Here is a 27,826-nt window from a genome sequence, read left to right on the forward strand (position 1 = left end):
CCCTAGTTTAGATGGGATTCACCATTGTTCATGTCTAGGTGGCCCTTAAAGTTATGTATTTTTTGTGTGTGTTTTCTTTTGGCCTCAAGATCCACATAACAGCATATTATGCCTAGAAATGTTTCCTTCACTTGAGCCACGTGGCTCATCAAATCCCTGGTAACTAACAATTGCATGTTGGAACTTTATCTTGAACTTAGTTACATGTAAGTCAGCTTCTGGGAGCCCTAAAATAGAAGTACATGAGGTTTCCCCCACTCCGTCTAAACTGGTACCAAGACCCTATCACAAAGAACTTAGCAAAACTTTCATAACCCTGTGTTTGTTTTGGAAGGAAGTCAATCATATGGAAAGTAATTTCCAGATACAGTTGGCCCTCCATATTCGCGATTCTGCATCTAATGCTTCAACCAACCATGAATCAGAAATAGTCACACAAAGAAGTTTTTTTCAGGAAGTTCCCCAAAAACAAAACTTGAATTTGCTGTGCACCAGCAACTATTTACATAGCACTTACTTAGTACTTATAACTGTTTACATGGTATTAGGTATTAAAAGTAATCTGCAGATGACTTAAAGTATAATGGAGGATCTACGTAAGTTATATGCAAGTACAGTAGAACCATGAACAACTTGGGGGGGGCGGGTAGAGGCTAGGGGCACAGACCCTATGCACAGTGGAAAATCCCAGTGTAACTTTACAGTCCGTTCCAACCAACCTGGGATCGTGTAGTATGCATTTAGTGAAAGAAACCCGCTTATTCGTGCACCCATGCAGTTCAAATCCCTGTTGTTCAAGGGCCAACCAGACAACATCATTTTATATAAGGGACTTGATCATCCACAGATTTTGGTATCCTGGTTGGGGGGCACCCTGGAACCGAACCCCTGCAGATACTGAGAGTTGACTGTACTCAAAACTATTTCCTTTGATTAGAGGTAAACAAAATCTATCCCAAGTAAGAACTAACTTCAGCTTCCTTTTTCACCTTCCATATTTACAAAGTAACATTTTCGGTGTTTTCTGTATGTAAATGGAAGAGGGTAGCATTATTCCATTTAGTTGAAACCAGTGTTCACCTGAAGTATATGTGTGTGTGTTCAATGTTCATGATTTATTGATGCTTCATTTGTTTTGAAATGATCCTAAAGGAATAGTATCCTTTCCTTCCTTCAAAAATAGCCTCACTTAGACACAGGCATAGAGAACAAACGTATGGATACCAAGGCAGGGGAAGGCGGGGTGGGATGAACTGGGAGATTGGAATCGACATATATACACTACTATGTATAAAATAGATAACTAATGAGAACCTACTGTATAGTACAGGGGACTCTACTCGGTGCTCTGTGGTGACCTAAATGGGAAGGAAATCTAAAAAGAGGGGATATATGTAGACATATGGCTGATTCACTTTGCTGTACAGCAGAAAACGGACACAGCAGTGTAAAGCAATTATACTCCAATTTAAAAAAAAATAGCCTCACTTATCTGAAAATGAAATTGTCTCCTCAGTTAACCTGTAGCAAATTTCCTGTATGGAGTGAGACATTAGAAGAACAGTCTTCACTAGTTAAAACTTTAGAATGTATAATATTTGAAAGCAATGAACTTATTACTACCAGATAAATACAGTAGCTTAAACTAATGATTTTGTATTCACATTATGAGTAGTAATATTTTCATCTACCATTTGTATTATTTTGTATATGTATGTGTTCTATATTATATATATTTATTTATACAAATAAATTATTATTTGTTGTAATTGACCCAAATAGTGTGAGCACATTATACATATCCTTAGTGTCGATAACATTATTTACTTAAAAAACACACATGTCACATAAAGATAGGCATATTTTTATCTCTTTTAAAACTGTATCACTGATCATATTTAAGCAACTTTAAATAGGTATGATTTTACTTGCATCAGATGCTATGGTTATCTTTAATCAATAAGGTTCCTGTAGGAAATAAAAACATTATACCTGTAATACTTTATTGACTCCAGCTGGTTTCCCAGTTTCTTAATTATATACATAATCTAGTATCATAGAATTTTATAGCATGTTCATAAACTTTTTGAAGGTAGCCAAAGTGCAAATTATGAATGTTTATATGTTTTAAAATAATCCTAGCAGTAGTGGTTTCTTTAGCTCTACATTTTATTAATCTCTATTCATTTGTCATCAAATTAAAAAAGAAGAACACACAGACCATCGATCTGGTTATACTATCTTTACACACTTGAAGATACCACAGATGGATATTCACTGTTGTAATTTATGTCCTCTTTTACAAAACACTTTGTGCCATATAGATAGTTGTAAAGAGAACTGAACACTGAGCACATAATGGGCTATAAATGCTTGTGTATTGACTAAATTGTTTTAGTAAAGTATAATGTATAATTCTGGAAAAGATTTGCCAGTGGATATCCCAAAATAGAGCATTGTGTTAGAAGTTACTTGAAAAAATATTTATAGGAGAGCACCATTTTATTGAGAGCAATAGTAACTCAAATTATATAAATGAGTTGCTATTGTATCTCCTTGTAGCATATAATGAAGTTTTCTTTTGCATTTGAGACCATTGTTTACTGTTAGTTGAACTTGTCTTCCAATGTGTTCTGCTTAACAACCTGTTGCCAGGACTATGTGAAGAGCTCTTACTGTGGTTATAGAGGTTGCAGTGGAAATTTGCTATCTTGTTACGTCAGCTGTTCCAATACAAGTAGTCGTGAGATTAATGTGTTAGATACTAAAAATGCTAACACACGTTAGCTACCAACCTGGAAAAGAGATAATCATCACGAAGGAAAGGGCAATATTGCATTTATGGTCATTTAATGATGGTAGAACTAATCTGCATTTAAAAAAAAAATTTTGTGTGGAGACAGAAATCTAATGTAATAGATGCACCCAAGTAGTTTAGAAAAGAAAGGACTTGTTAGTGAATAAGATGATCTTTGCTTCAGAAGTGTCTTTGAAGGTTTAAAGTGTGCTTTGAACCTAATAAAACTTTCTTGGGCCTGTTTCTTTACATCTAACATGGGAAAAATTAAAATAACCTGTATCATAGTACTTGCTTTCAGAACTGAGTTAAAGAATAGGTATCGATGCATGTTGAACTGCAAAATGTACAGTTGACTTGTTTGTAATGCATGGCTTGGAATTGTAAGGGCAGGCCAGTGTGGGCCTGGTGTTTCCTTAATCAATTCATTCTCACACTGTCAAAGAGAAAAGCTCTCCTTAGGGTGTAATGACTAATCTACTACCTCTGGTTTGATAATCATGGCTATTATAACATGTCCCTTTTTAATTAGGTCTTTAGAAAGTAGTGTAGGCCTTGTAATTATTATAATCAAAAATAATAGATAATGACTTAGGTACTTTCTGTCCTAGATGAGATTGAGAACATTGTTAAAATAAATTTTGGTAGTAAACAACTAATGATATTTTATGACTTGAAATATGCAGGAGTCCTTTTTATTATAGGGAAGCAAAAAATATTAGAAAATATGATTTCCTAGGATTGGAAAATGACTAAAAGTTAATGTAGATTAATTTGGGCTCTTTTGTACATTTTAAATAAAAATTCAATAGATGTTCAAATAGCAGTAAATCATTTTGCTTTCAACTTCTGTATATTTGAAGACCTTCAATTTTATATTTAAGTTATGTTTCAGAAGAATTATGGTATCTTAAACTTTACTGATAAATAAGGGAAAATATATATCAAAGTTTTAATCTTTTTCTTCCTGGAACATGCTGTTCATTTTTTTCCATTTAAGTGTTTGTACCTCCTCTGAGTGTTAGGTGGTTCACCTCAAGTAGTTCTCAGGAGAATTTTATAGTTAAAAATTATTAGAGAATTGGAACCAAGGAGTCATATACATGTTGAAGTGGTAATGAAGCACTTTGGTTTTATGAATTGTTTATAAAGTAGTCACAGGCAGCAACGTTGCATTTGAAGTAATTTAATGATGGTGGGACCAATCACAGAGGAGCAGAATGCCAAGACCACACTTTCATAGCATCTATATGTACCTAATCCACTTAGCGTCCGACCTCAAATACAACGCATTATCGGTGCTGAAACACACTTAGCAGTTCTTATGCCCAGGCCGTTCTTAACAAGATAGGCTTTCGCACTTCCTTCCATTTGGAAACGTTCTTCCCCAACAAGCATGTTGGCAAATTGACTCTGTAGGTCCAATTTCTGTCTTGAATACTATATCTAGAACATCTGTGATCTTTGACCATGACTCCTAAATAGGACACCATGTTTTTGTTCTGTCGTTGGTATTAGTTGACAAACAAAGTAGTACTTTTCCTCCCTCTTCATCTGCCTAATCAAGGTACCAGTACAAACAGGCCCAGATGGCCTCTGGGTTCAGGAATCTAAATATTTATAGGATAGAAATTTCCATATAAAGCTCCTTAGCATAAATAAGCTCTTAAAACCAATTATCTTTGCTATTTCTCAGAAGCCCTTTTTCTTACATAACTTGTCTGTCATTGTCATTTCCAACCAGTCTTTCCTATACATTCTTTGTGCAAGGCTTTGGAGGTTTTTTGTTCTTTTGTCGTCAACTATCCTGCCATCACTGTTTTTGTTGCTGTTGTTGTTTTAATGTTGTTCTTTAAATTCCTGACTCTGGTTATTTCTTTTTGATCATTATAGTGTCTCCCTTAATGGCCCTTTGTTCCTGCTTGCTGCAATCCTACACCCTTGACTTTAAATACCAGTCCTAACTCCAGTTAGGCCAAGGTTTATTTCTCCAGCCCAAACTCTACTTGGATATTTCATAGACATTTGAATTCTAATATGTCCAAAAGAGAGTTCGTAATTCCCACCCTCCCTGCCCCTCCCGTGGTTCACTCAAAGCTGTTTTAACTCAGTAGTGACCCCACACCCTCTCCTAGGAATTAGAGCTAAGACCCTGGGGCTCCTATTGTGCCTTCCACAAATCCCGACGGTTCTGGATTCATGTACTTCTTTCCATCTTTTGCAATACAGTCCTAGTCTAAACTACCATTATTTCTGGAGTTACTGCAGTATCCTATTCATTTACTGTTGGAGTTAACTGCAGTATCCTATTCATTTCTGTTCCCATTGTCTCTCCCCTACGCACCCCACCCTTTTCCACTCACATACACCCTAAGCCATTCTCTATATGGCAGCCGGGATGTGGAGTGTATAGATAGATACATAGAGCCGATCATGGAACTTCCCAGATTAAGTTGTGTTAGTGGCTTTCCTTAAAAAACCCCAATACACGGAGAAAATACAAGGAAGCCCTTTGTGGGAGGCTGAGGATGATGTTAATAATTACTGAACGTGTTCTTTGTGCCAAGCCCTCATCCACGTTCTTTTCAGCATTAACCTCTCTCACCCAGCTTCTCCCTACCTCTCTCCCCACTGCTGACTCCACAGCACACAAGTCAACATGGCAGGCTTTCCCCACCCCACGGCTGATGAATCTCTCGATAATGTTTTCTTCCCCAGCTTTCTGGGTTTCTGTTGATCCTCAACCTCAGCTTCTCAAAATGAATTCCCCTGACCGTTCCTTTCAAAACACCCTCCTCCAGTAGTCTCAGTCTTAGCAGCCTATTTATTGGGTCCTGACACTGATTGCACCTTCTCTGTTTTATTTGCTTATTGCCTGTCTCTCCTCAGTAGAATGGAAGCTTCCTGAGGGCAGGGACCTTATCCTTTTCTCATTTAGAGCCTCAGATCTAGCAGAGTATCTGGTCCACAGTCTCTATCCACTAACAGTTTTGACTGAACTTTTCTTATACTGTTGTTTTGAACATAGTAGAATGTCCTGATTAGGCTCTTTAATCGATACAAGAGAATACCGTCTCAGGGAATTTTTCACATCGATCTCTGAACTGGGAAGCAGCTTGAATTATGCTTGTAGGGTGTGAGGGGAAGCAGAGAGGAATGGCATAATTAGACCTCAGAAGGCTAGATTCTATTTCTAGTTACATATGGTATCAAAGCAGAACCTATTAGCAATGCAGAAAGTAAGTGGCCATCTAGTCAGTTATCTGTGATCTTTCAAGAAGGGTAGCTCTTCAGTTTAAAAAAAAAAAAATGTGCAGCACTGTTTACTTAATGGAAATAGAAATATAGTGCCTCCCAAATTTGTGTATTTGTGTCCCGAATTTCTAGTCTTTTGTTTCCAGCTGTCTGCTGGAGGCCTCTGCAATAGATTCTTACAGCATCTGAAATCCATCATGGTCAAAGCTGAACCCATTCGTCTGCATTCCTGGCCATCCATTCTTCCTGCTGTATCCTCTGTTACCATGAGTAACTGTTTTCCACCCAGTCTCTCCCTCTGGAGACATCAGCCTCATCTTCTCACTAACCCCCTCCATCCAGACGGTCACGAGTTCTGTCGTGTTATTTTTTCACTTCCTGAGTGGTCCTCAGCTAGAATCCTCAAGAGCCTTCCCCACCCATCCCCCCACCTATTTGTCCTTTATACTTCTGCCAACTCATACCTGTTGAAATGAAACTAATCTTGCCACTCTTCTGCTTAAAGCTTTTCTACTAAGCTCTGCATCACTGGTAGAATAAGGGCAAATTCCTTAGTCTGTAAAACGAGGTCCTTCCTAGTATATCCGAAGCCTGCATTCTGCTCACTTCCTGGTGTCCACTCCCAACCTCCAGCCATACTGAGCCATTTACAGTTACTGCAGACACTTCATGTGTTTACAGCTGACATTCCCTGTTTCTGCAGTGCCCCTCTGCCATCGTCTTCTCTGCAGACATGTATTCATTCATTAGTTCCCAGTTCACCTGTAACCTCTTCAACCCATCCCTCCCAGGTCCCCTTAGCAGATAATCCATTACAGTTTATGTGCGCATCTCTTACAGCAGCACTTTATGCATTTTTACGTGTCCACCTCTGCAGGACTCTGAGCTGTGGTCAGCGATTGGAACTCCACAGGCATAATGCCTGAGAAAAATAGGTCTTCACAGATGTTTTTCTTAAATAATAAACCCCAAGGAAAAAATATATGAAAAGCAAATGATAATTTTAATTAAACCATTTTCAAAACCTAATAGCATTAAAAAGGGAAAAAATATATATTATAAATATAAATTTAAGCCATAGTCTAATTAAGAGCAAATAGGTACAATATTTGGCTCCTACCATGTACTTGACAAACATTAACTGGTCACAGTATCTCCTAAGATAGAGAATGGTATCATTCCATTTTAAAGGTGAAGAGACTAAGTCACAGCAGGGTAAGTCACTTGGCCACAGTCACACCAGAGTGATAGGTGGCTTCCAAAAATAATTACCATGCTGTACCTCCTCTCTACGACCCAGAGAACTAGAATATTCAGTTGACTGCAGTATGGTGCAGCGTAATTTTTCCTTGAGAAAAGGAAAAATATTCACAAAAATGTTCTCAGCAGTTCAACCTAAAATATAATGCACTTACACATTAAATTCCTTGCCCTGTACCTCCTGCATATGTCATATTGTACAAGGAGTGTTGATACTTGATAGTTTGACTCTACAAATTTCTCAGATGTCAACTACAGATAATCTTTAAAGATATACTTACCAAGGCAAGGACGTGGGCTTGTTTGTTGGAAGAGGAAGAGAGTGGGCTCATTAATGGAAAATGAACTAAAAGTTTCATCTCTCCCAAACATGCTTTTCCTAAATATTCTGGCTCATCAAGGCTGTCATAATCGTGAAAAGTGAAAGCCAGACTATACTTGGCTCTACCTTTTGTCTTTCCCCTATAATTTAAAATACTTATTTCAATAAATAAGTGCTAAGGATGTAATGTAATGAACACTGCTGTCTGTTATACAGGAAAGGTGTTAAGAGAGTACACCCTGAGAGTTCTCATCACAAAGAAAAACATTTTTTTCTATTTGATTTTGTATCTATATGAGAGGATGGGCGTGAATTGAATTTACTGTGGTCATCACTTCAGAAATAAAATGAATACTTATTTCAAGCCCTCAGAACAAAGAGGCAAGAGAGCCTTGTGGCTTGTTTTCCCTTAGGCATAAATGGCACTTTGTACCACCTGAGGATTGGTGTTAGATGTACAGGCAGACCTCAGAGACATTGTGGGGTTGGTTTCAGACCACCACAGTAAAGCAAGTATAACAATTACAGGAAGCACACAAATTTTTTGGTTCCCTGGTGCATATAAAAGTTATGTTTACACTATGCCGTAGTCTCTTAAGTGTGCCATCGCACTGTCTTAAAAAAATGTGCATACCTTAATTTAAAAATTCTTTATTGCTAAAAATGCTAACCGTCATCTGAGTCTTCCACAAGCCATAATCTCTTTGCAATAGTAACATCAGAGATCACTGATCACCGGTCACCATCACAAATATAATAATAATGAAAAGATTTTAAGAATTGTGAGAATTACCAAAATGTGACACAGAGACGTGAATTGAGCCAATGCTGTTGGAAAAATGGCACCGAGAGACTCGCTGCCGCAACCTTCAATTTGTGAAAAAAATGTATTATCTACGAAGCACAATAAAACGAGCTATGCCTGTTTCTCTTTCTTCCTGGGAATCCCCCCCCTCCACCCCGTCCCAGGAATCTGGGCCAGGACGAGGGATCCAGGCAGTTTCTGCTTGTGCTGGAAGGAGGAGGAGAGTTCCTTGTTATTGCTTCCCAAGTAGAACCGCTTATTTTTTCACAGGAGAGATGGTGGGGGGAGCCACAGAATCGGGGAGCTTCTCTCCTTTCTAAGGAGCAGGTACTTAACAAGGTGTCCCCAAAAAGAAAGGTTAGGCTGGTGTCTTGCTTTGTGGCTTTTCTAAAGGGCTTTGTGGCCATTTTGTGCAGAAACCATCTATAGCTTTCTATCAGTGCCCATGTATGTAGATCCAGTGGAAAAGGATGCTAGGCACGTTGCCTTTGCTGAAAGGGCACCTGTTCAGGGCATGTTCTCTTACTACTCTCTTTATTTATTTTTATTTCTTTTATTGAGGTATAGTTAATTTACATTGTTGTGTTAGTTTCAGGTGTGTAGTGAAGTGATTCAGTTATACATACACACGTATATATTCTTCTTAAGATTCCTTTCCATTATAGGTTATTACAAGATACTGAGTAGAATTCCCTGTGCTATACAGTAGGTCCTTGTTGTTTTTCTGTTTTATATATAGTAGTGTGTATATATTAATCCCAAACTCCTCATTTATCTCTCCCCGCCCCCATCCCCTTTGGTAATCAGAAGTTTGTTTTCCATGTCCGTGAATCTATTTCTGTTTTTCTTACTCCTCTCTTTAAAAATGTTAACAGTCCTCCAACTACCGACTCCAGTGTACCTTACCTAGCCTTCCTGTGTTCATTTTCTCCATAGCGGTTGTCACCTGGCATGTGCTGGGATAACATTTTTGCTTTGGTTTCTTATATTTCTACCTCTCGCCCCAGTAGAATATAAGTACCAGGAGGACAGGGAAGTTTATGTTTTATTCCCAGCAATAACTTCAGTGTCTAGAACAGACCCTGTGGAACCTAGTACCCACTCAAGTATGTTAGATGGCTAAAGATCACATATTTCCAACTCTTCACCCAAAATGTACACAAATCACCTATACTTACCAGCAACCTTAATCTTTGGATATGAGGAATTTGCTCATTCAAAGTTTTCTGGCATAGCATCCGAATAACCAAGATTTTGTTTCAGGTATCAAGATTTTAAAATGACTCTGAAAGTTTTTATCACCTTACGTGCTTCTCTTTAATCCTACTTGGTTCATGAAGCTGTCAGGAAAAGAACCTGCTTTTGATTATATATGGCTTTTCTTGCCTCCAAGATAGTCTTTTAAAAAGCAATTTAGCTTCTTACTATAATTATATTCCAAACTTAATATTTCTTAAGTCTTGCCAGAATAACATTTTCTCCCTTGCAACATATTTTTTATGATTTAAAGGTAAGACAGCAAGTGTACTAAGTACTTTAGACTATATCTTGAAAATCTAAGAACATTTTTCTACAGAGCCCAAATGATACCATCTCACCCACAAAATTAACAATAGTTTTAAAATATCATCAGGTAGTCGTATTTTCCCTAAACCTGAGGAATGACCTTCCCTGCTTGTTTTTCCACACCGTATCCCATGCAGGACCAGGCCTAGCATCTTACATCCTTAAATCTTAGGATTCAGAACAGCCCTGTTTGTATCATGACATCGATGTACTAAAGAAGCTGTACCCGTCTTCCTAGAAACTGCCCATCCTTTGACTTGCCTTAGGTCCTAGAGGTATTATTTAGATTGTTTCTCTATTCCTGGAATATTTTTCTTTTGATGAGTGTGTACTGAGAAAATGAAGAAAAGATCAATTCTTTTTCAAATGTTCTAAACAAGTGCTGCTAGCTACACCAGACCTTGCTTTAATGCTTCTCTTATCTCTTTGCTGTTCTTGTTTTTTTAGACATTCACTAAATTAAGCAGGGTAACATTTAAAAGCTGGTATAAAGAAAAGTTGATTTTATGCTAAACTATCATTTTTATAGTCTTTCTTCCATTTTCTTTCATGTCTAGCATCTTACAGTGAATACCATTAGTTTTATTCTTGGAATTGGCAAGAACCTGAGTAGTTAATACACCCATGAATTTAACACTGGATTCTATAATCTTCTATTCATATCAGTGTGCCAAGTGGTAATAGAATTCTGAAAATATAATCTGTAGCATAAGCGTTTTTTTTAACTTTAAAGATTAAGTACTTTTGTATTCCCTCCCTTAAGATCTTTCCTAGAACTGCCTAACATCTGACTCTTTTACGTTTTCTAATAAAGAAAGTCAAACTCTTCATGTAATTGTCGTAGATTATTTCAGTTCTGAGTGTTTTGGAGGACTGTCGCCTTGGGATTTAGTCATGACATCATTCATTCATTTATACGCTTGAGCCACGTGCCATGCCAAGCACTCTTCCTGTGGCCTTGGCTTTATTTCTCTCTTATGTGATACTTGCTGTGGGTCAGGTGCTCTTCTAAGTGCACTGCAAGTTTTAACCCATTTGTTCCTCATCATACCCTAGGAAGCTACGTGTTATAAGTCTGCCATTTACAGATGAGGATAAGGAGGCACAGAGATTAAGTAATTTGCTCCTGGTCACAGAGCTGAGATTCAGATCCAGGCAGTCTGGCCCCGGAGTTCATACGTTGAACCACTCTGCCGTGCTGAAGAGCCTCGCCTCCTTGGAGCCTGCATTCTGCCCTCTCTGAAGAAGGCAAGAGGCAGGGATCACGTTGCTTCTGCTGTAGAATTTTAGAACTTGGACACCCTAGAGCCCGTGAGGCCTCTCTCTTTGTTTCCTTATATCTCCTTTGTCCTCAGATCAGGACATAGCACAGCCTCCCACTCTTCCCATCTCCACCCCACCCCAGCCCACCCTCTGTGCCAGGGGTCAGCAATATTTCTGTAAAGAGCCAGATAATAAATAGTTGAGGCTCTGCAGGCCACAATATGGTCTCTGTCACATATTTTTCTTTCTGTGTGTGTGTTTTTTTTTTTTTTCCTTTTCATCTTATAACACTTTAAAAATGTGAAAATCACCCTTAGCTCACAAGATGTCCAGGAACAAGTCACGGGCCGTAGTTTGCCACCCCCTGCTCCACGCCACTGCTCATTTGTCCTTCTTTGAGCACTCTGTGTTCTTGTCAGCTGATCTGTTTCAGGCACTCAGGTTTTCCTCTCCCCTCCACCACAGGACCTTTGCACATGTTCTACCCACTCTGCCTTTCGACAGCTGTCTTTAGCCTCTGGACTTCATTAATTTGGGGCTTTTTTTAGGCCACATTTTAGAGCCCTTCCTCATGGATGCCTTGTTATACACCCCCAGATCTGTTCAGGTCTCATTTGTTTGGGTCTCCTAGCCCTCCATAATTGTTATCACAGTTGCAATTTTACGTTTATACAGGTGATGATATCATTGTCCTTTTGGCTGTTAGCCCACGTGAATTACCCTTGCGCCCCAGGGTATCTCTAGCTCCCAGCACGTGTCCCTAACCAGGCTCCCAGCTCCGCTCTCATCTCCCTAGAGCCCACTCTCCACCCAGCAACCAGAGTCATCTTTAAAACAAATCAGATTTAGTCATTCCCATTGCATATAAATAAACATGCTATTTCTGACCATAACCAGCATGGCCTTGCTGGGTCATGCCCCACCTGTCTGTCTCTACCACCCTAACATACGCTTCTTCCCCCTGCCTCACTCCCCTCAAGCTCACTGGCTCTTTTTTGTATTTTTTTTCGTGATCGTGCTAAGCTTGCCCTTGCATTCAGGGCCTTTACACATTGTCTTACTCCTATCTTAGCCATCCGCCCACCTTGACTTTCAGCATTCCAAGTCTCGGTGCCCAGGACCCTTTCTCAGTGGCCTTCCCCTGATCGTCCTATTTGAAATGCTCCCCCTACAGCCCCGCCCACACACACACATCTGTTATAGCCACTGGTTAACACATTAGCCTTTCTTTTCTCAATCAACTTCTTTGCATTTTTTTTTTTGTTATTTATTTGCTCATATTTTGCCTCCCCCGCTAAAATATGTTCCGAGAAAGCAGAGGCTTTGTCATGTTCACCCATCTACCCCCGGTGCCTGGAACAGCACCTGGCACTTGGTAAAAGCACAGTCAGCGCTGTTGATTGAACCACTGGTGTGTGGCATTGAGAGGCACTTAATGGAATGGTCGGATGGAGGGGCGAATTAATGCATTACCCTTTTTTTTTTTTGCTGATTATCAATCAGTGCACATCTCTCTCAACTCAGATACTCAACTGTTCACTGACTAAAGAAAAAATATCTGAATACTTGGTCTCTGCAGTTGAGCATTCATCGCTGTTAAAACCCAAAGCCTGTGTAAAATTCCGTTGTGGTCAGGCTTAGGTACTTGTTATTCCTGGTTGTGCATTATTAGGATATCTCTTCTTCATCCTCACACCCACTTTTCACGTCCTACCAGCTCCAACACCTCTAGCTCACAAGAATCACTTTCCCCTTGGAATTTCTAAAGCATTTAGAATGAAGTACTTCTATTACTTAGTAATTAGTGTAGATTCTCTCCCCTGGAATAGGGATTCATTAAATGTGTAAGAATGATGATACATCCTAGTTTAGACTAAGGTTGTGACCTATCTAGCTCACCCCTAATGCCTGAATCATGAATTTTTGGTGTCTCAATTTGGTCCTTATCTTCCTAAAGCAGGAGTCTGTGACCTGGGGTCCAGAGTAAGCTAGTGAATGGTCTGCAAGGAATGCCTTTAGCTGCAAGTAACAGAAACCCGGTCATCGGTGGTAGGAGCGCTGGGCTGGTGCAGTGATACAAAGATGCAACCTTTTTGTATCTTTCCACCCCACCATCCTAAATCAGCTTCTGCATCCTAATGTTTATCACCTAACAATTGACAGCTGGCTGTTGCCCCTCCAGGCGGAGACCAAGTAGAAGAGCAGGGGGTAAAGGAACAAAAGTGCTCTGACCATCAGTAGGAATCTTCTCATCTGGAAAGTAAGAACCGTCCTAAAAGCCCCACCTAAAAGTCCAAGCAGGTGTCCTCTGGCATCTGATTATCCAGAAATATCTCGGTCACATGGCCTTCCCTGTCCCCAAGGGCATGGAGTGTTTGGTTTCTTACTTTCTCTGGTCAAAAAAGGGATGGAGAAAGGAGTTAAGAGTGGCTTTGGGGTAGCTTTCAAACAGTTTCTGCTGCAGAGCATTTTTCAGGAGAGATGAGTCAGATTCTCAGAGATCCTGTCATGGACAAATTAATAATACCCACTACCTAAGGAATGCCATCAAAACAACTATACCGAAATTCAGTAGACTGCTAAAATGGGGGTCACTTTTAGATATTACCTATAGGTAACAGAGATTCTGACAGTACATTAAAGGTAGATAATTTTTTTTTTAGTAATCATCAACATATGATGGATTGAATCCTATGGGCATCAAATTCATTTATGAAATATCTAAACTGATGAATTCATTTAGAGAATTAGTTACTTAACTAATTCAGTGAGGCCATGACTGAAGGAGCCATAGATCTATAAGTATCATAATCTTCCCCTTTTTTGTGTGTTCAGCTCCTTATAATTTGTGCCCATAGGGGGTTGGGGGCTTGGAATGGAGGTATATTTCTTCAAATTTGGAGGCCCTGAAGATAACAATTTTATTAATTAACGAGCTCTTATTCTAGGCCAGTCGTGAGAGTTTTTAAGAAGAGTGAGGCATTACAATAGCAGTGTCCTCTCCTTTTTAACCCTTTTTGCTGAACTGTAACGTACATAAAGAGAAGTGCGCGTAACACAGGTGTACAGCTCGATGAATTTTCAAAATTGAACACAGCCAGATAGCTGACGCCCAGATCAAAACACAGCCTTGCCAGCCCCCAGAAGCCTCTCTCCTGTTTCCTCCTAGTCACTAAACTTCCCCTTGCCAATGTGTAACAACTCCTCAGAGTTCTATCAGTGGCGAGGAGTAACTGTTTTCATAGTTTATATAAATGGAATCAGGCGGTGTGTCTTGTGTCTTATATGTTTGGCTTCTAATGGTGCCTTTTGGTGGGAGAGAGAGTGGCTTTTTCTTACTTAGCTGTCCCCCGTCTTGAAACATTTACTCAGACCCAGGAAGAATATGCTTCCTACTTTCTCACATTTTCTGGCAGCTTCTAATTTTCCTAATTTAACAGCAATAATTTCAGAGATTGCTTTCCTCTGGGACAAACTGACTTATCCAGCCATTGTACCTTCCAGGCTAAACTGGCAGCACTAAGACCTGGGGAGGAATGGGTGGAAAAGAACTGTTTCCTTTTTTTTAAATTTTGCTTTATTTTCTTTCTCTATTTCCAACCCTGGGAGACTCTTTCTTCCCCGTTCTAGATCAACACGGAAGTGTCTGAGTGTCTTCCTGTTGAGACTTGCCCTTCTGGCCCCCGGTTGGTCCTTACATTCTGGGAGCTGACAGCTGTTCTGCTTTCACTCTCCCCTCGTCACTGCTGTAGTTCAGGTCTCGTGATTGTCCAATTCACATAAACCATGGGAATCAGCTGTCTCTCTGCCATTTCCTCTCCTTTGTCCTACAAAGCAGAAAAAACATCAGTCTTAACAGAGACGATGAAAGAATAAATATAGCTTTTTTAGAGAATGCAAATGGTGCATTGTTTTGCATACTTAAACAAAAAGGAATTAAAATGTGAATAAAAATCTTTGACTATCTCGAGGGACTATCAGGCAGGCAATGGCAAGTGGAATCAAGGTCATCCTTTACTTAGAAATACAAGAAGAGCTACCGTTGTGATGCAGTATAATCTTCACCAAACTAACGTCTCGTGTGCTGACACACAAAATTTTATCATCAGTGATTTATTTCCTCAAAATAATGTCCCTTTGACCCTTTAACCTTCTTATTTAATTCAGATACTCCTGAGATGATGAGCATTTTCAGATAAGTTCCCTCATGCTTTAGAAGTATTTTTTATTATTGGAATTTAAAAGCCGTAAAAGCTGTCTGCTTAAAATTGACAGATGCTAAAATGTATGAGTGAATGAATATTCCACCGTGTTCTCAAGGGACTATTTTATTGTGACTTGTTTGTTTATAAGGAAATTGCTTTATGATGTTCAGCCTCACATCTCCATAAACTAGCCCTTCCTTGCATTTTCTTGCACTGTGATCACCTCTCTGAAACCGGCTCACCTTGGTCACATCACAGAACAAAGCTGTCCAGCAGTTGAAAAAAAGGCGGAAAATATTTTTTCCCCTTTCTGTGTTTCCAGTTATTTATGAAAACTGCAGCTGGAAGTTGTAATGTTGGCATGTTGCGCCTTCTTTGGGAAGATGCCACATCTTTAAAACATAACCGTGTGCTACTGTTTTAATGGTGTCCAAATAGATAATTGAATTCGTGGACATCTAAATTTAATTCCGGAAATCAAAGCTATGGTAATAAGAACTGGACGCGAGTTCTCTTAGGCCAAGTAATTTAATTCCTCAGCCAGCTGAAATATTATGTGTCTCTGTTCCTTGTTATGATGCCAGTAAATTGCTCAGGCAGATGCAGTAATGGGTGGTGGGGATCTATTTCACTCTTTTTCATGGCTCCACGCATACTAGAATGTAGATCACTTTAAACACAGCTGTTTTTATACACATGTTTTCTGTTTGGAGTTTTAAATGTAACATTCAAGTCATAACAGAGATGTTTGGGGCCTAGGGTCGTGTTTTCACCATCCCACCTGGAAGCACAGTGCTGTCTTAACCCTGGGTCACATACCTGGACCCTGTCACTCCATCCGTGCTTCAGGACAGCATGCACATGTCATGATTTAAGGAGAAGACTCACTGAATTTGATTTCTCTCCCTATTTTTACCTGAATTGTCCACTTAATTTGGATAACTAAAGAATATTGGTGCCTATGATTTGATTGAACACAGAAGAGAGCTCAAACACAAGAAATTGGCTGATGGCATGCACTAGGTCATCTTTATTTTATTCACTAGCAGTACAACATCAAGATTCTGTAGAAAAATAAAGAGGCAGTATCCTGGGTAAAATTGGCATCTAAGCAACTGTTGAGTTTAGGATTCTTTTGAAATGTTGTCTTAAGTGGTAGACTTTTGTGCAGGAATTCAGGCAATCAAGAAATCAATGTTCGTACCCCATTTATCTCTAAGCAGATGAAGGCTTATACCATCTGATTATCAGTGTGAATGTTTCTCTTCCTCTTCTTGCCTATTTTTCATGGTCTCATGGAAGTGTTAAAATAACTGGTTAGGGTTTTCTCTGTATTAACACTTCATTTGTTCAATTAATAATAATTCATCTATAAATAAGTTATTATTGATTTTACTCTGCCAAATAAGTTTCTCCTTATTCTCTTATTTAACCACATATTTCAACTGCTTTTGATGTGTCCATTTATTATCTGTAAGTCATATTTAGTCAGAATTTAAAAGGCGTTCCACTTGGGGGACAGGGGCTTATACACAATTTTTTAGAACTTATAAAAGTCCTTTAAATTCTGAGTTAATCACGGAATTCCTTTTTTTTTTTTAATACATCTTTATTGGAGTATAATTGCTTCACAATACTGTGTTAGTTTCTGTTGTACAACAAAGTGAATCAGCCATATGCATACGTATATCCCCATATCCCCTCCCTCCCTATCCCACCTCTCTAGGTCGTCGTAAAGGGAATTCTTTCTAGTGCTATATTCATCTTTTTACATATCTTTCTCTTTTTCACCCTCAGTACTTGTGGCTCTCCTGTCAGACTTTCAGTCTTTGAAAGCCTTTTGCCATCTTCCTTTCTGTCCCCATACACCATGGAATCCTACCATTTTCTTTCCCTAACAGGTTTGAAATCTGATTTTCTGTACAATGCCGAACTCACACTAGCGTCCCAAGGCTCCAGGTTGTGGCTGACACAAACTCTCCAGATTCCTGTCATGTCTCCCAAACAGTGAGCTTCTCCTTGTGGGCAAGAATCGACTCTGGGGTAAAATTTAAATGTCAACATGGCAGTTCTCAATCCTATCCTGTAGTGCTTCTTGTGAAATAGAACTGTGGCAGATGCTCTGGGGAGGTGAAGTCCTCCACCACATCTAGATGTTTTTCCCGTATTGATTTTGTGATCTGATCAAGGATGAAATATCTATTTCTCCTCTCCAGCCAGATGGCACATGAGATACTGTCACTGTTTAACACTTAGATTCCTGTCTTCATTTATCATCTTCCAGATGCTCTTGACCATGTCTGTACTGGCAGGTATATGACTGCCACAAGGATATCTTACTTGGACTTTCTGATTTTGTTCTAGACATACTCTTCTTTGGCCATCCAAATCTGCTGATTTATTACTTACCACTGATTAAGTATATATGTGTTTAATGCCATAAATAGTATTTCTGATCCCCTTCCCAATTATACTGTGACTTACTGCCTATCTGTTACCACTGTTCTCAGTGTTGCATATTTCAGTGGTTCTCAGAATATTGTCCCCCCACCATCAGTATCAGCATCACTGGGGAAATTGTTAGAAAGGCAAATTCTCAGGCCCTGTCCCACCACTGATTCAGAAATCTGGGGATGGCACCTGGTGATCTGTGTTTTAACAAGCCTTTCAGGTGCATCCTTTTGATGCTCCCTGAAATTTAGGAACCAAAGAGATACCTGATATTCTAGAAAGCTTACACAACTAGCAAAAGGGAGCATAGGTGTAGTTTCAGTAGGCATCCCTGACCATTGAGCTTACAGGCTTATTTAAGCCAATTTCTTCTTCCCCTTTCATTTCCAGTTTAAACTTTCAATAGTAATTTTGAACGAGTTTCCACCTCCCCTTATTGAATATCTACTCTGCAGGTGCTGTGGGGTATTTTCACCTACAGGAGGAGGAGTAATCCCAGTAACACAGTAAAGTTTGTTTTGGTCTCCCCCCACTCCAGCCTTTTTAATAGACTTTATTTTTTAGAGCAGTTTTAAGGTTAGAAAAAATTTGAACAGGAAGTACAGAGAGCTCTCCCCACCGCATTATTAACATTTTGCATTAGCATTGCATGCTTGAACCAATATTGATACATTATTATTAAAGTAAAGTTTACATTAGAGCTCACTTTTTGTATTGTACAGTTCTTAGGGTTTCGACAAATGCATGATGTTGTATATGCACTGTATCAGTGGATATCCACTGATGCAGTATCTTACAGAGCAGTTTCACTGCCCTAAAAATCCCCTGGGCTCTGCCTATTCATCCCTTCCTTCCTACCCCGAACTCCTAGCAACCACTGGTCTTTTTATGGTCTCCATAACTTTGCCTTTTCCAGAATGTCATACAGTTGGAAGCCGGGTATCCTCTTCTTTGCAACTGCAGAACCTAAGAAGAGCTGTGCTCAGGGGTAAAAAGTTGCAGATATACTGAGCTGGAATTCATTTCTGACCTGCTGGCTTCAAACCTTGTGTGTGTTTTTATTCAATGTCAGGTTTCCTCTCAGATGTCCAAAATTCCTCGTCACTGATTTTTTTTTTTTTTCCTCTCCTGAAATTTGTTTAAATGACTATCATTGTTATTTCTTTTTCCTGCTCCAGTGAAGACAAAGTCGTGGAAGTAGCAGAGGAGGAAGAAGTGGCTGATATTGAGGAAGAGGAAGCCGAGGATGATGAGGATGAAGAGGACGGTGATGAGGTAGAGGAAGAGGCTGAGGAACCCTATGAAGAGGCCACAGAGAGGACCACCAGCATCGCCACCACCACGACCACCACCACGGAGTCTGTGGAAGAGGTGGTCCGAGGTAATCCACTGTTTACTTGGATTTTCTTTCTCTGGGGAGAGGAAAGCATCACACCAGAGTTTGAAATTTCTATCCACCCTACCACCATTGCGTCCCCCAGCCAAAAAATAAAAATTCATAATAACAAGTTGTCTTGTGCTTGTTGAACTCTTTTTGGTTGAACAAGCAGTCTAACAATTCATTTCAAATTAACATGACATCCTGATTTTACAGTCTGTTCTGTGCCTTGTGTATGCTACTTGGTACACTGTTCTGTAAAACTCCACCTAACTGGGGGCCATGTCATTTGACAAAGGCTGAGTTAGGCAACCTCCTTGGTATTCTCCTGACAGTGGGTGTTTATTACACTCCATTGTATGTTGCCTCTTTCACATCTAGACTGTGAGGTCCTTGATGTCAAAGACTGGATTTTACGTAATATAATGCAGAGTGCCTGCCTTATAGAAACTTTTCAATAAATCTTGGTTGAATGAGTAGTTGCAATTAGATTTCGTTAAAGCAAAAGAAGGCTATTTGGTGAGTATCACATTATGTTTTGCTGTGAAATTTAACTTGGATGACTTGTGTTGCCTTTACAGTATTTTATTGGGGGAAGTGACAGTGAGAGGTAGATGTAGTGTTACTATCTTAGACTTTCTTTTTCTGTTTCATTAATGCTCCTATTGGAAATGTGGTAAACAGAATGAACTAAAAGACTTCCTTTTTGTCTCCATGAAATAAAAGCAAGCATTCAGTTTACATTAAACAACCAAAGCTAGTGAATTGTTGAGTTGCCTTTCTTAAAGTGTATGCATTTGTTTTGCAAATAGTAAAAGATGGTCCTAGGATTAGATTGAATGAGTGTGGACAGAATTATTGTTTTAATGTATTGCAAATACTTTTGAAGTCCATCCACAAATGCTACAACATTGTAGGTCTTTTTCTCACTTTTATTAAAGTAAAATGATTTCTGCTCTGCTGTTAAATTGGAGTTTAAAATGGGCTACTTTTTTGCCTCAAGTAGGTTCCTGATGATCATTGTAGTATCTTCTTCCCTTCACTGCATTTTTTATAACTTTATTGAGGTATAATTTACATATAAAATTCATTCACTTTAAGTGTATAGGTGTATAATTCAATGGCGTTAATAAATTTACCAAATTGTGAAACCATCACCATAATCCAATCTTAGAACATCTTCATCATCCCAGTATGAGCCCTCACACCCATTCACAGTTAATCCTTGTCCTCACTGCCAGCCCCCAGCAACCATTAATCTACTTTTTGTCTCTACAGATCTGCCTTTTCTAGGCATTTCATATAAGTGGGGTCATACGTAGTCATTTGCGTCTGGCTTCTTTCACTTAACACAGTAGTTTCGAAGTTCTGCATTTCTTTAACTTGTAGCTTTTTTTTTTTTTTAAATAAATTTATTTATTTTTGGCTGCGTTGGGTCTTCGCTGCTGTGCGTGGGCTTTCTTTAGTTGCAGTGAACGGGGGCCACTCTTCGTTGCATTGCGCGGGCTTCAGGAGTTGTGGCACGTGGGCCCAGCAGTTGCGGCTTGTGCGCTCTAGAGCACAGGCTCAGCAGTTGTGGCGCACGGGTTTAGCTGCTCTGCGGCACGTGGGATCTTCCCGGACCAGGGCTTGAACCCATGTCCCCTGCCTTGGCAGGCGGATTCCCAACCACTGTGCCTCCAGGGAAGCCCTAACTTGCAGCTTTTAAAACTGAGATTATTCTGAGTTGAACACTCACGGTTAGCTTAAAATCCACTGGAGGTATCACATATTCTTTTAAAATATACATATAGTACCAGATAGATTGTTTAACTTTATCATTCCCTACGTAATGACAACTTCTTATTCAATTTAGCATGTAGAGTAGATACACATTTAAGTAAATGCACATTTTGTTGGAGGCACTGTTTTTCAGGGTGTTTTTCGTGTACCTCTTAGGACCGTTTGTGGCAGATCTGGCTACATGAACTCGTTAGTTTCTATTTTCCTAGCAGGGAAAGACATATTTTACAGGGCTGCTTCTTCTTGAAACCTGAAAGTTGTATGACTACAAATTACAGCAGCTAGTGTTCTGCCGTGGGACTCAAGTTCTTGTGCTCTCCATCAAGATAGCTGTTTGCATAATAATTGTTGTCCACTTATTCAACATTCATTTTTGGAGTACCTCTTTGGATTGAGCCATTTTGCTGGGCTCAGTGGATCAATCATACGATGAGAATACACAGGATAGCTGACCCTCATGGATGTTCAAGTCTAGTAGGAAACATAAGTCAAAGAAATACAAAGTGTGCTGTAAAAACACTACGAGCCCAGAGCCTACTTCAAAGAATAGGAGATTGATCAGGGAAGGGTCTATGCAAAAGATGGCATTTGAAGGGGAAGTGGAAGGGCTGGTGGTAGAGCTACTGATGGATTTTCTTGTAGCCTACTTTACAGTCAGTAGGAACAACAAAACCAATATGGTGCCTTGGGAAGGTACGTGGCATGCTTGGGAGACAAGGTTAGTCCAGTTTAAACTAGAGCAGGTAAATCTTCCATAAGAGGGTTACAGGAAATTAGGTCGGGCCTACAATATGGAGACCTTTAATGCCAGGCTGGCAAGTATGGGTATTAACTGAGGGTGATCAATTCAGGACCTGCTATGTGGTAAGGATTTTTCTAGTAGAAACAATGAAGAGATTTTGTTTTTATGTTACCGCTATTGAGGGGATGGGTGAACAGGGAGTGACATAATTTATTCAGTATGTGAGAGAATGCCACATAAACTTAATGCCTGTATTCCAAACCAAGACAGAACTCTCTTGAGATAATATGGTCTTGTTACATTCTGAATAAGTCCAGTTCTTTTTGCTTCAGTTTTTCTCTACACATTCTGAATAAGTCCAGTTCCTTTTGCTTCAGTTTTTCTCTACATGTAGCATTATTAGGTAGTAAGATAGAACATAGAGGGACATATATGTTTTGGTATTTTTATAGAAAGACAAAGGCGATTAAAAGAGAATTTAGAAAAAAATCTCCAGGCTAAAGATTAAAAAAATAAAAGAAACTAGCCTTAAAAGATAAGTTAATAATACTGATGTCAAGAAGAGCATTAAAAGTGACCTACGAAAGCAAATACCTGATCATTTAGAGGTACCAACTGTTATTGCTAGAGACAGAAGAGGCTTTAATGGGAATCCATGCATCCATCTAAGACTCCTGAGATGGACAAAAGCTATGATTGAAGCAAGTCTTTCTGGGAAAGGAGACCTAAGAGGAGAAACATGTTGTGGTATATTACATCCATGTCAGAGAGTTTTCTGTGTTCCCAGCTAATTCTGATAAAGGAGTAGAAGAAGTTTTTGATGGTAGCATTAAAGCGACCAGTCATCTAGAGCCCTTTCCCTCCACACCATGGGTGTAGGAGGTGAGTTACAGATCTTCCCTGATGAAGAACAATGTCAATGCCAATAGGTGATTGCTAACTTTGTAAAACTCTAATTATGAGTAGCCTGCTCCTGTGCTGAGAATAAAAGTTGGAAATGACTTGCAAAGCAGAGAGATTGAAAAGAGGCTTACCCTCTAGTGTCCAGTGTTAATGTTTCAGTGCCCGAGAGAAAATGTGATTTACAACCATACTTAATAATGAACATTCTTCATTACCAACATACTGCCACTGATACGAGTCTTCCATGTGCTTCATAAAAAAACTCAATAGTTTTGTAACCCATTAAAATTTGAAAGAAATAGGCAGAGGGAAGAAAAATATAGGACATTTCAGCATGCCATATTGTGTCAGAATCATTGATACCAAAGTAGAAGATGTCAGTTCTGACTATGTTACTGATTCCAGAGGAGAAAGATTGGATCTGTTGTTTTGACCTAGTGGAATAAGCCAATACCAATTTGAGTACAATAATAGTATATTTAGACACTTGCTCCTAATTTTCTGTGTTTTGAGAAGGGATTGCACTTCCTAAACCTAAGACATCAAGGTAATCTGTGACTCAATCGTGAATTTTAAACTCCAATTAAACATGAGTATTGTAATAAATGACATAGTCTGTGAGTTAAGCTAGCCAGTTTTGTCCATCCAGAGTAACACTGCTTTTTTCCGTATGTTCATTGATTCAGCAAATACATATTCATTTCACCTCTGCTGATGGCTCAGCACTTTGCTGCTGTGGAAGGTGTGATGAGGAGTTGGCTGTTACCGTATTGTGGCAGATCAGCCTGGCATTTCTTGTGTTTGCACCACTCCCCTTGCCCTTTAGGGCAGTGATTCTATCTGTTAATCCTTGATTAATTTGTGCTGACTGGTAGAAATTTTACTTGCCCATTTAAAGCCAAGGCAACTAAAGCTGAGAGAAATTTTTTAAAAATTGTCCACGGTCACAAAGCTGGTAAGTGGTGAAGCCACGATTTGAACCCAGATGGACCAGAGTATTTCTACCACCCTAATGTCAATTTTTTCTTTTTCCTTTTATATTTAAATACATACTAGTTCAGTTTCACCTGTGTTCCCTTGTAAATGTGTATTCCTTTGCTATAGCATATATTCATCTTACTATTATTTCACTCTGAGCATTTCCTACATTTTAGAATTCTTATTTAAATAATAATGATATTATTATTATTTCAAGCTATGGCCATGGCCCATATATCGGCAAACTATGGCCATGGGCTGAAAATGGGCTGTCACCTATTTTCTAATCAAAAAGTTTTATTGGACACAACCAATCCCATTTGTTTACATATTATCGATGGCTGCTTTCACGCTACAGAGGTGAAGTGGAGTAGTTGCAAAAGACACCATGTGGCCTGCAAAGCTGAAAATATTTACTTTTCAAGCCTTTATAGGAAACCTCTGATACTGATCATTAGAAACATACTAAGAAGTTTTTATATTTCAGATTTTACCATACCAAGTAAATTTCATTAAGGTAGTTTTCATATGGTTAGAGACAGACTAGTAAAGTGTTTAAAAAGAGAATTTTTAATAGTTTTTTGGCTTTGGGCCAGTTACATAACCTTGGTAAGTCTGTTTTTTTCATGTGTGTTTGATAGATGCTGATATGATGTTGCATGTTTTTTATATGAATTACTTTAGATGATTCCTGTTAAGTATTTACCATATAATGCCTGGCACATTCTAAGTGTTCAGTTCGTTTTACAAGGACAGGCTGCTCAGAGTCAAATCCTGGCTTTACAACCTACTAACTTAGTATATTTGTATCAGTGAAATAACCTTTATGCCTCATTGCTTCCCTCTTGAAAATGGGATTTAATAACACCTACCTAATTTTAACCATGTTGTGAGCCATATATGAAGTAATCCACAGGAAACACTTGGCACTGTTCCTGCTGGACAGTAAGTGCTCAATTAACCTAAGCTACTATAGTTTCCCTGGTTATACACATCCTTTTGAGCCTCCAGAGAACTAATGTTTACTACTAATTAGGAATGCCAAAGGTAAGCCAACAGACTGTCTTTTTTAATTATAAAAAGCATAAATGTGCTGTATCCATTTCTACTGGTATCATAGAGCTGATATTTTATGGACATATGTTAAGGAAAAAAACAGCTTAAACTTGGTTTCTTGATTGAAATATCTTTTTGTGAATATATTGTATATTTAAATATCTGCAGTTAAATTTTATATCTGGCTGATAATTGAACCAAGGTAGTATTAAATGCCACTGCATTTCAAGATGGAGTTTCATTTCTTGAGGGTATTTTAAACCTCTTGGAAGTTCATCTATTAAATGGACAGAGACACCAATAGAGGTGGCACTTGAAGCATACCGTATGATGATGAAGTTTAAAAGTTTGATCTAAATGTTGCTTGCCTTGGGCAGGGTGACTGACCTCACAGAATTAAATTATTGTTCTTCTCCCTCTGGTTACCATTAATCTCTAAGAAGCATCATGTGATTTGCTGCTGTACATTCCACCAACGTGGACCAGGCACTCCTAGGAACTGGGTGTTGCACCGGTTCCTGAGGGCACAGGGATATGGAGAGGGTGGTTCACTCAGGTTGCTTCCAGACATAGCTGTACACTCAGTCTTGGGGAGAAATCAGTCTCTCTGACCTGGCTGGGGAAGAACTGTGGCACATAGGGAAAGGAAAGTGCTCATCCAGGGACAGAAGTTTCCACTAAGCATTGCCAAGAAGTTGTCATTTGAGTGATTTTTAAAGGAGAATAGGGATTTGCCAGTTAATGGAGCACCAAATAGAACGAATCCAAGAAGTGCCATAAATAAATCAGAACAGCTTGCATTGATCTCAAGGGTAGAGCAAACAGAGCTTAGCCTAATTCTCACGTCTCCGGTGTGACCTGTCTGTAATGAATGTGCCTCTTGCAAGGTATCCCATAATTCACAAATAGGATCCTTGCTTATCATTCATATTTAACTTTTCACAAAGTTTGGAGAAAACTGTGAGCTTGACTTGCTGCAAGCATGGAAGTGTACTCACATACTTTTGTTGGGTCCCTCATAGGAGCGCACTGGCCCAAAATGAAAATTAAGCTCCATTTTGGGTTTGGGAACAGGGCAAAGGGATAACGGCTGCTCCCTTTCGAGGAAGTCTTTACCTCTCTGTGTTATGACCACAGGCAAGTAAGATCCACTCCTGTTCCTGGACCAGAATGTAGCATCCTTTCTAATGACTTTGAGAGAACTAGTATCAACACTGGGCATAGATGTGACAGGCGGCAGCCTTATTATTTTGTGCCCCATGGCACCACAGCCATTGATTTTGAGGTGTTTGATATACGCTTTGGTAGAGGCAGAGTGAAACGTGGCATTAACAAGCTTCTTTGCATGTCATTTAATGGTCCCAATTTAGAAAGCCCACTCAAATCATTTGCTTAAAATGCGAGAGTGAGAAACAGAGCCATAGAAAAAACTGTGTGTGGTGTGTATATATATATAATTTTCTATTTTTAGTAACAAATTTATTGAAATATAGGTTGCATACCATGGAGTAGAGAAGTCAATGGTTTAGTATATTCACAAAGATCTGCATTGCCACCTAGAAAATTATATTTTTGAACTTAATTTTGTTTGAAATTTTACATGGCTAGTAGTGCTTAGTTAGTTTTACCTTCTACACTTTAATTTGTGTCAAGATTCTTTAATTCAATGTTAGAAAAGGAAATAATCAGCTAAAGGTATTTTAATACAATTATGTCTAAATTTATTAAAAATAAAAATAAAATTTCCAGCCCAATTCAATTAAAGTCCAGAAACCAGGTTTTTAAAAATTCTAGTCTTTTTTATGCTTTTCCCCAAATCAGTTGCTGTTCAAAAAAATATGCAAATATTGACAATTGTATGTATTTCCACAACACAGAGTTTGCAATTAAGAAAAACATCAAACCTAGTAAAAGAAATCCAGCAAATGGAAGAACAGTTCATTTAAACATGCATGTCATTTTCAGCTAATTTTTAGCTCATCCATATGTCCGATTGAGTAGGGGCTCTGATTCCTTGGGCAGGTAACAGTTGTGTGTTTTAATGGAAATATTTAGTTGCCTTGTAGGAAAATGCTTTCTGGAGTTTTCAAGCAAGGTGAATTTCAACCTAAACACCTTCTTCTCTCAGCCTTGGATCATTTTGCCCCCCTAAAAACTTATCACCTCTTCCAACATCTGACCTTTTGGGATTCTGTTAGTGGAAGAGTAAGAAGTCAGGAGGAAGCAAGACTGAACGAATCTCATACAAAAATGATGTTCAGTGGTACATCTGTGCAATGGAGTATTACTCAGCCACAAAAAAGAATGAAATAATGCCATTTGCAGCAACATGGATGCAACTAGAGATTGTCATACTAAGTGAAGTAAACCAAAGACAAATATCATATCACCTATATGTGGAATCTAAAAAACAGATAGAAATGAACTTATATACAAAACAGAAACAGACTCACAGACATAGAAAGCAAACTTACCGCTACCAAAAGCAAAAGGCAGGGGTGGGGATAAATTAGGAGTTTGAGATTAACATATACACACTACGTACATAAAATGGATAACCAATAAGGACACACTGTATAACACAGGGAACTCTACTCAATATTTTGCAATAACTATAAGGGAAAAGAATCTGAAAAAAATAGATATATATATGTATGTATAACTGAGTCACTTTGCTGTACACCTGAGACTAACACAGCATTGTAAGTCAACTACACTTGAATAAAAACACATTTTTTAAACAATGTTCAGGAAAACCCCTTGGCCTTCAAGACAGCAGTGCAAATTTTCAAAACTAGGAGACTCTTGAAACAGTAAAAGGAGTTTAGAATAGTTCACTTTGTTAAAAGTGCACTATATTGAGTTAATAGTGGTAAGACAGTTCCAGTGTTAACTGTGAGGGTGGGGTTGTCTCTGTCCCTTAAATTTACTTATGTAAACACAGATTCTAAGACAGTAGGTCTGGGGTAGGTCCTGAATCCCAGGTGATGCGGGTCCTACTGGTCCACTGGCTGGCTACACTTGAAGGAATGGTCTCTAGTAGCATTACCTGCCCCCATACTG

The 27,826-nt window shown here is 38.9% G+C and overlaps 1 protein-coding gene across 7 annotated transcripts in view; it reads left to right on the forward strand.

Annotated features, from left to right (window-relative positions):
• APP (amyloid beta precursor protein) overlaps nt 1-27,826 on the forward strand; it is a 274,620-nt gene that overhangs the window by 135,985 nt on the left and 110,809 nt on the right. For all 7 annotated transcript variants that reach the window (XM_082391920.1, XM_082391921.1, XM_082391922.1 and 4 more), the window contains exon 6: nt 19,103-19,305. In XM_082391920.1, the coding sequence (XP_082248046.1) occupies nt 19,103-19,305 (203 nt within the window). The remainder of the gene's footprint in view (nt 1-19,102; nt 19,306-27,826) is intronic.

The sequence above is a fragment of the Balaenoptera borealis genome (genome assembly GCF_965194805.1).
Source record: "Balaenoptera borealis genome assembly, chromosome: 5".
In the NCBI taxonomy this organism is placed as follows: domain Eukaryota; kingdom Metazoa; phylum Chordata; class Mammalia; order Artiodactyla; family Balaenopteridae; genus Balaenoptera; species Balaenoptera borealis.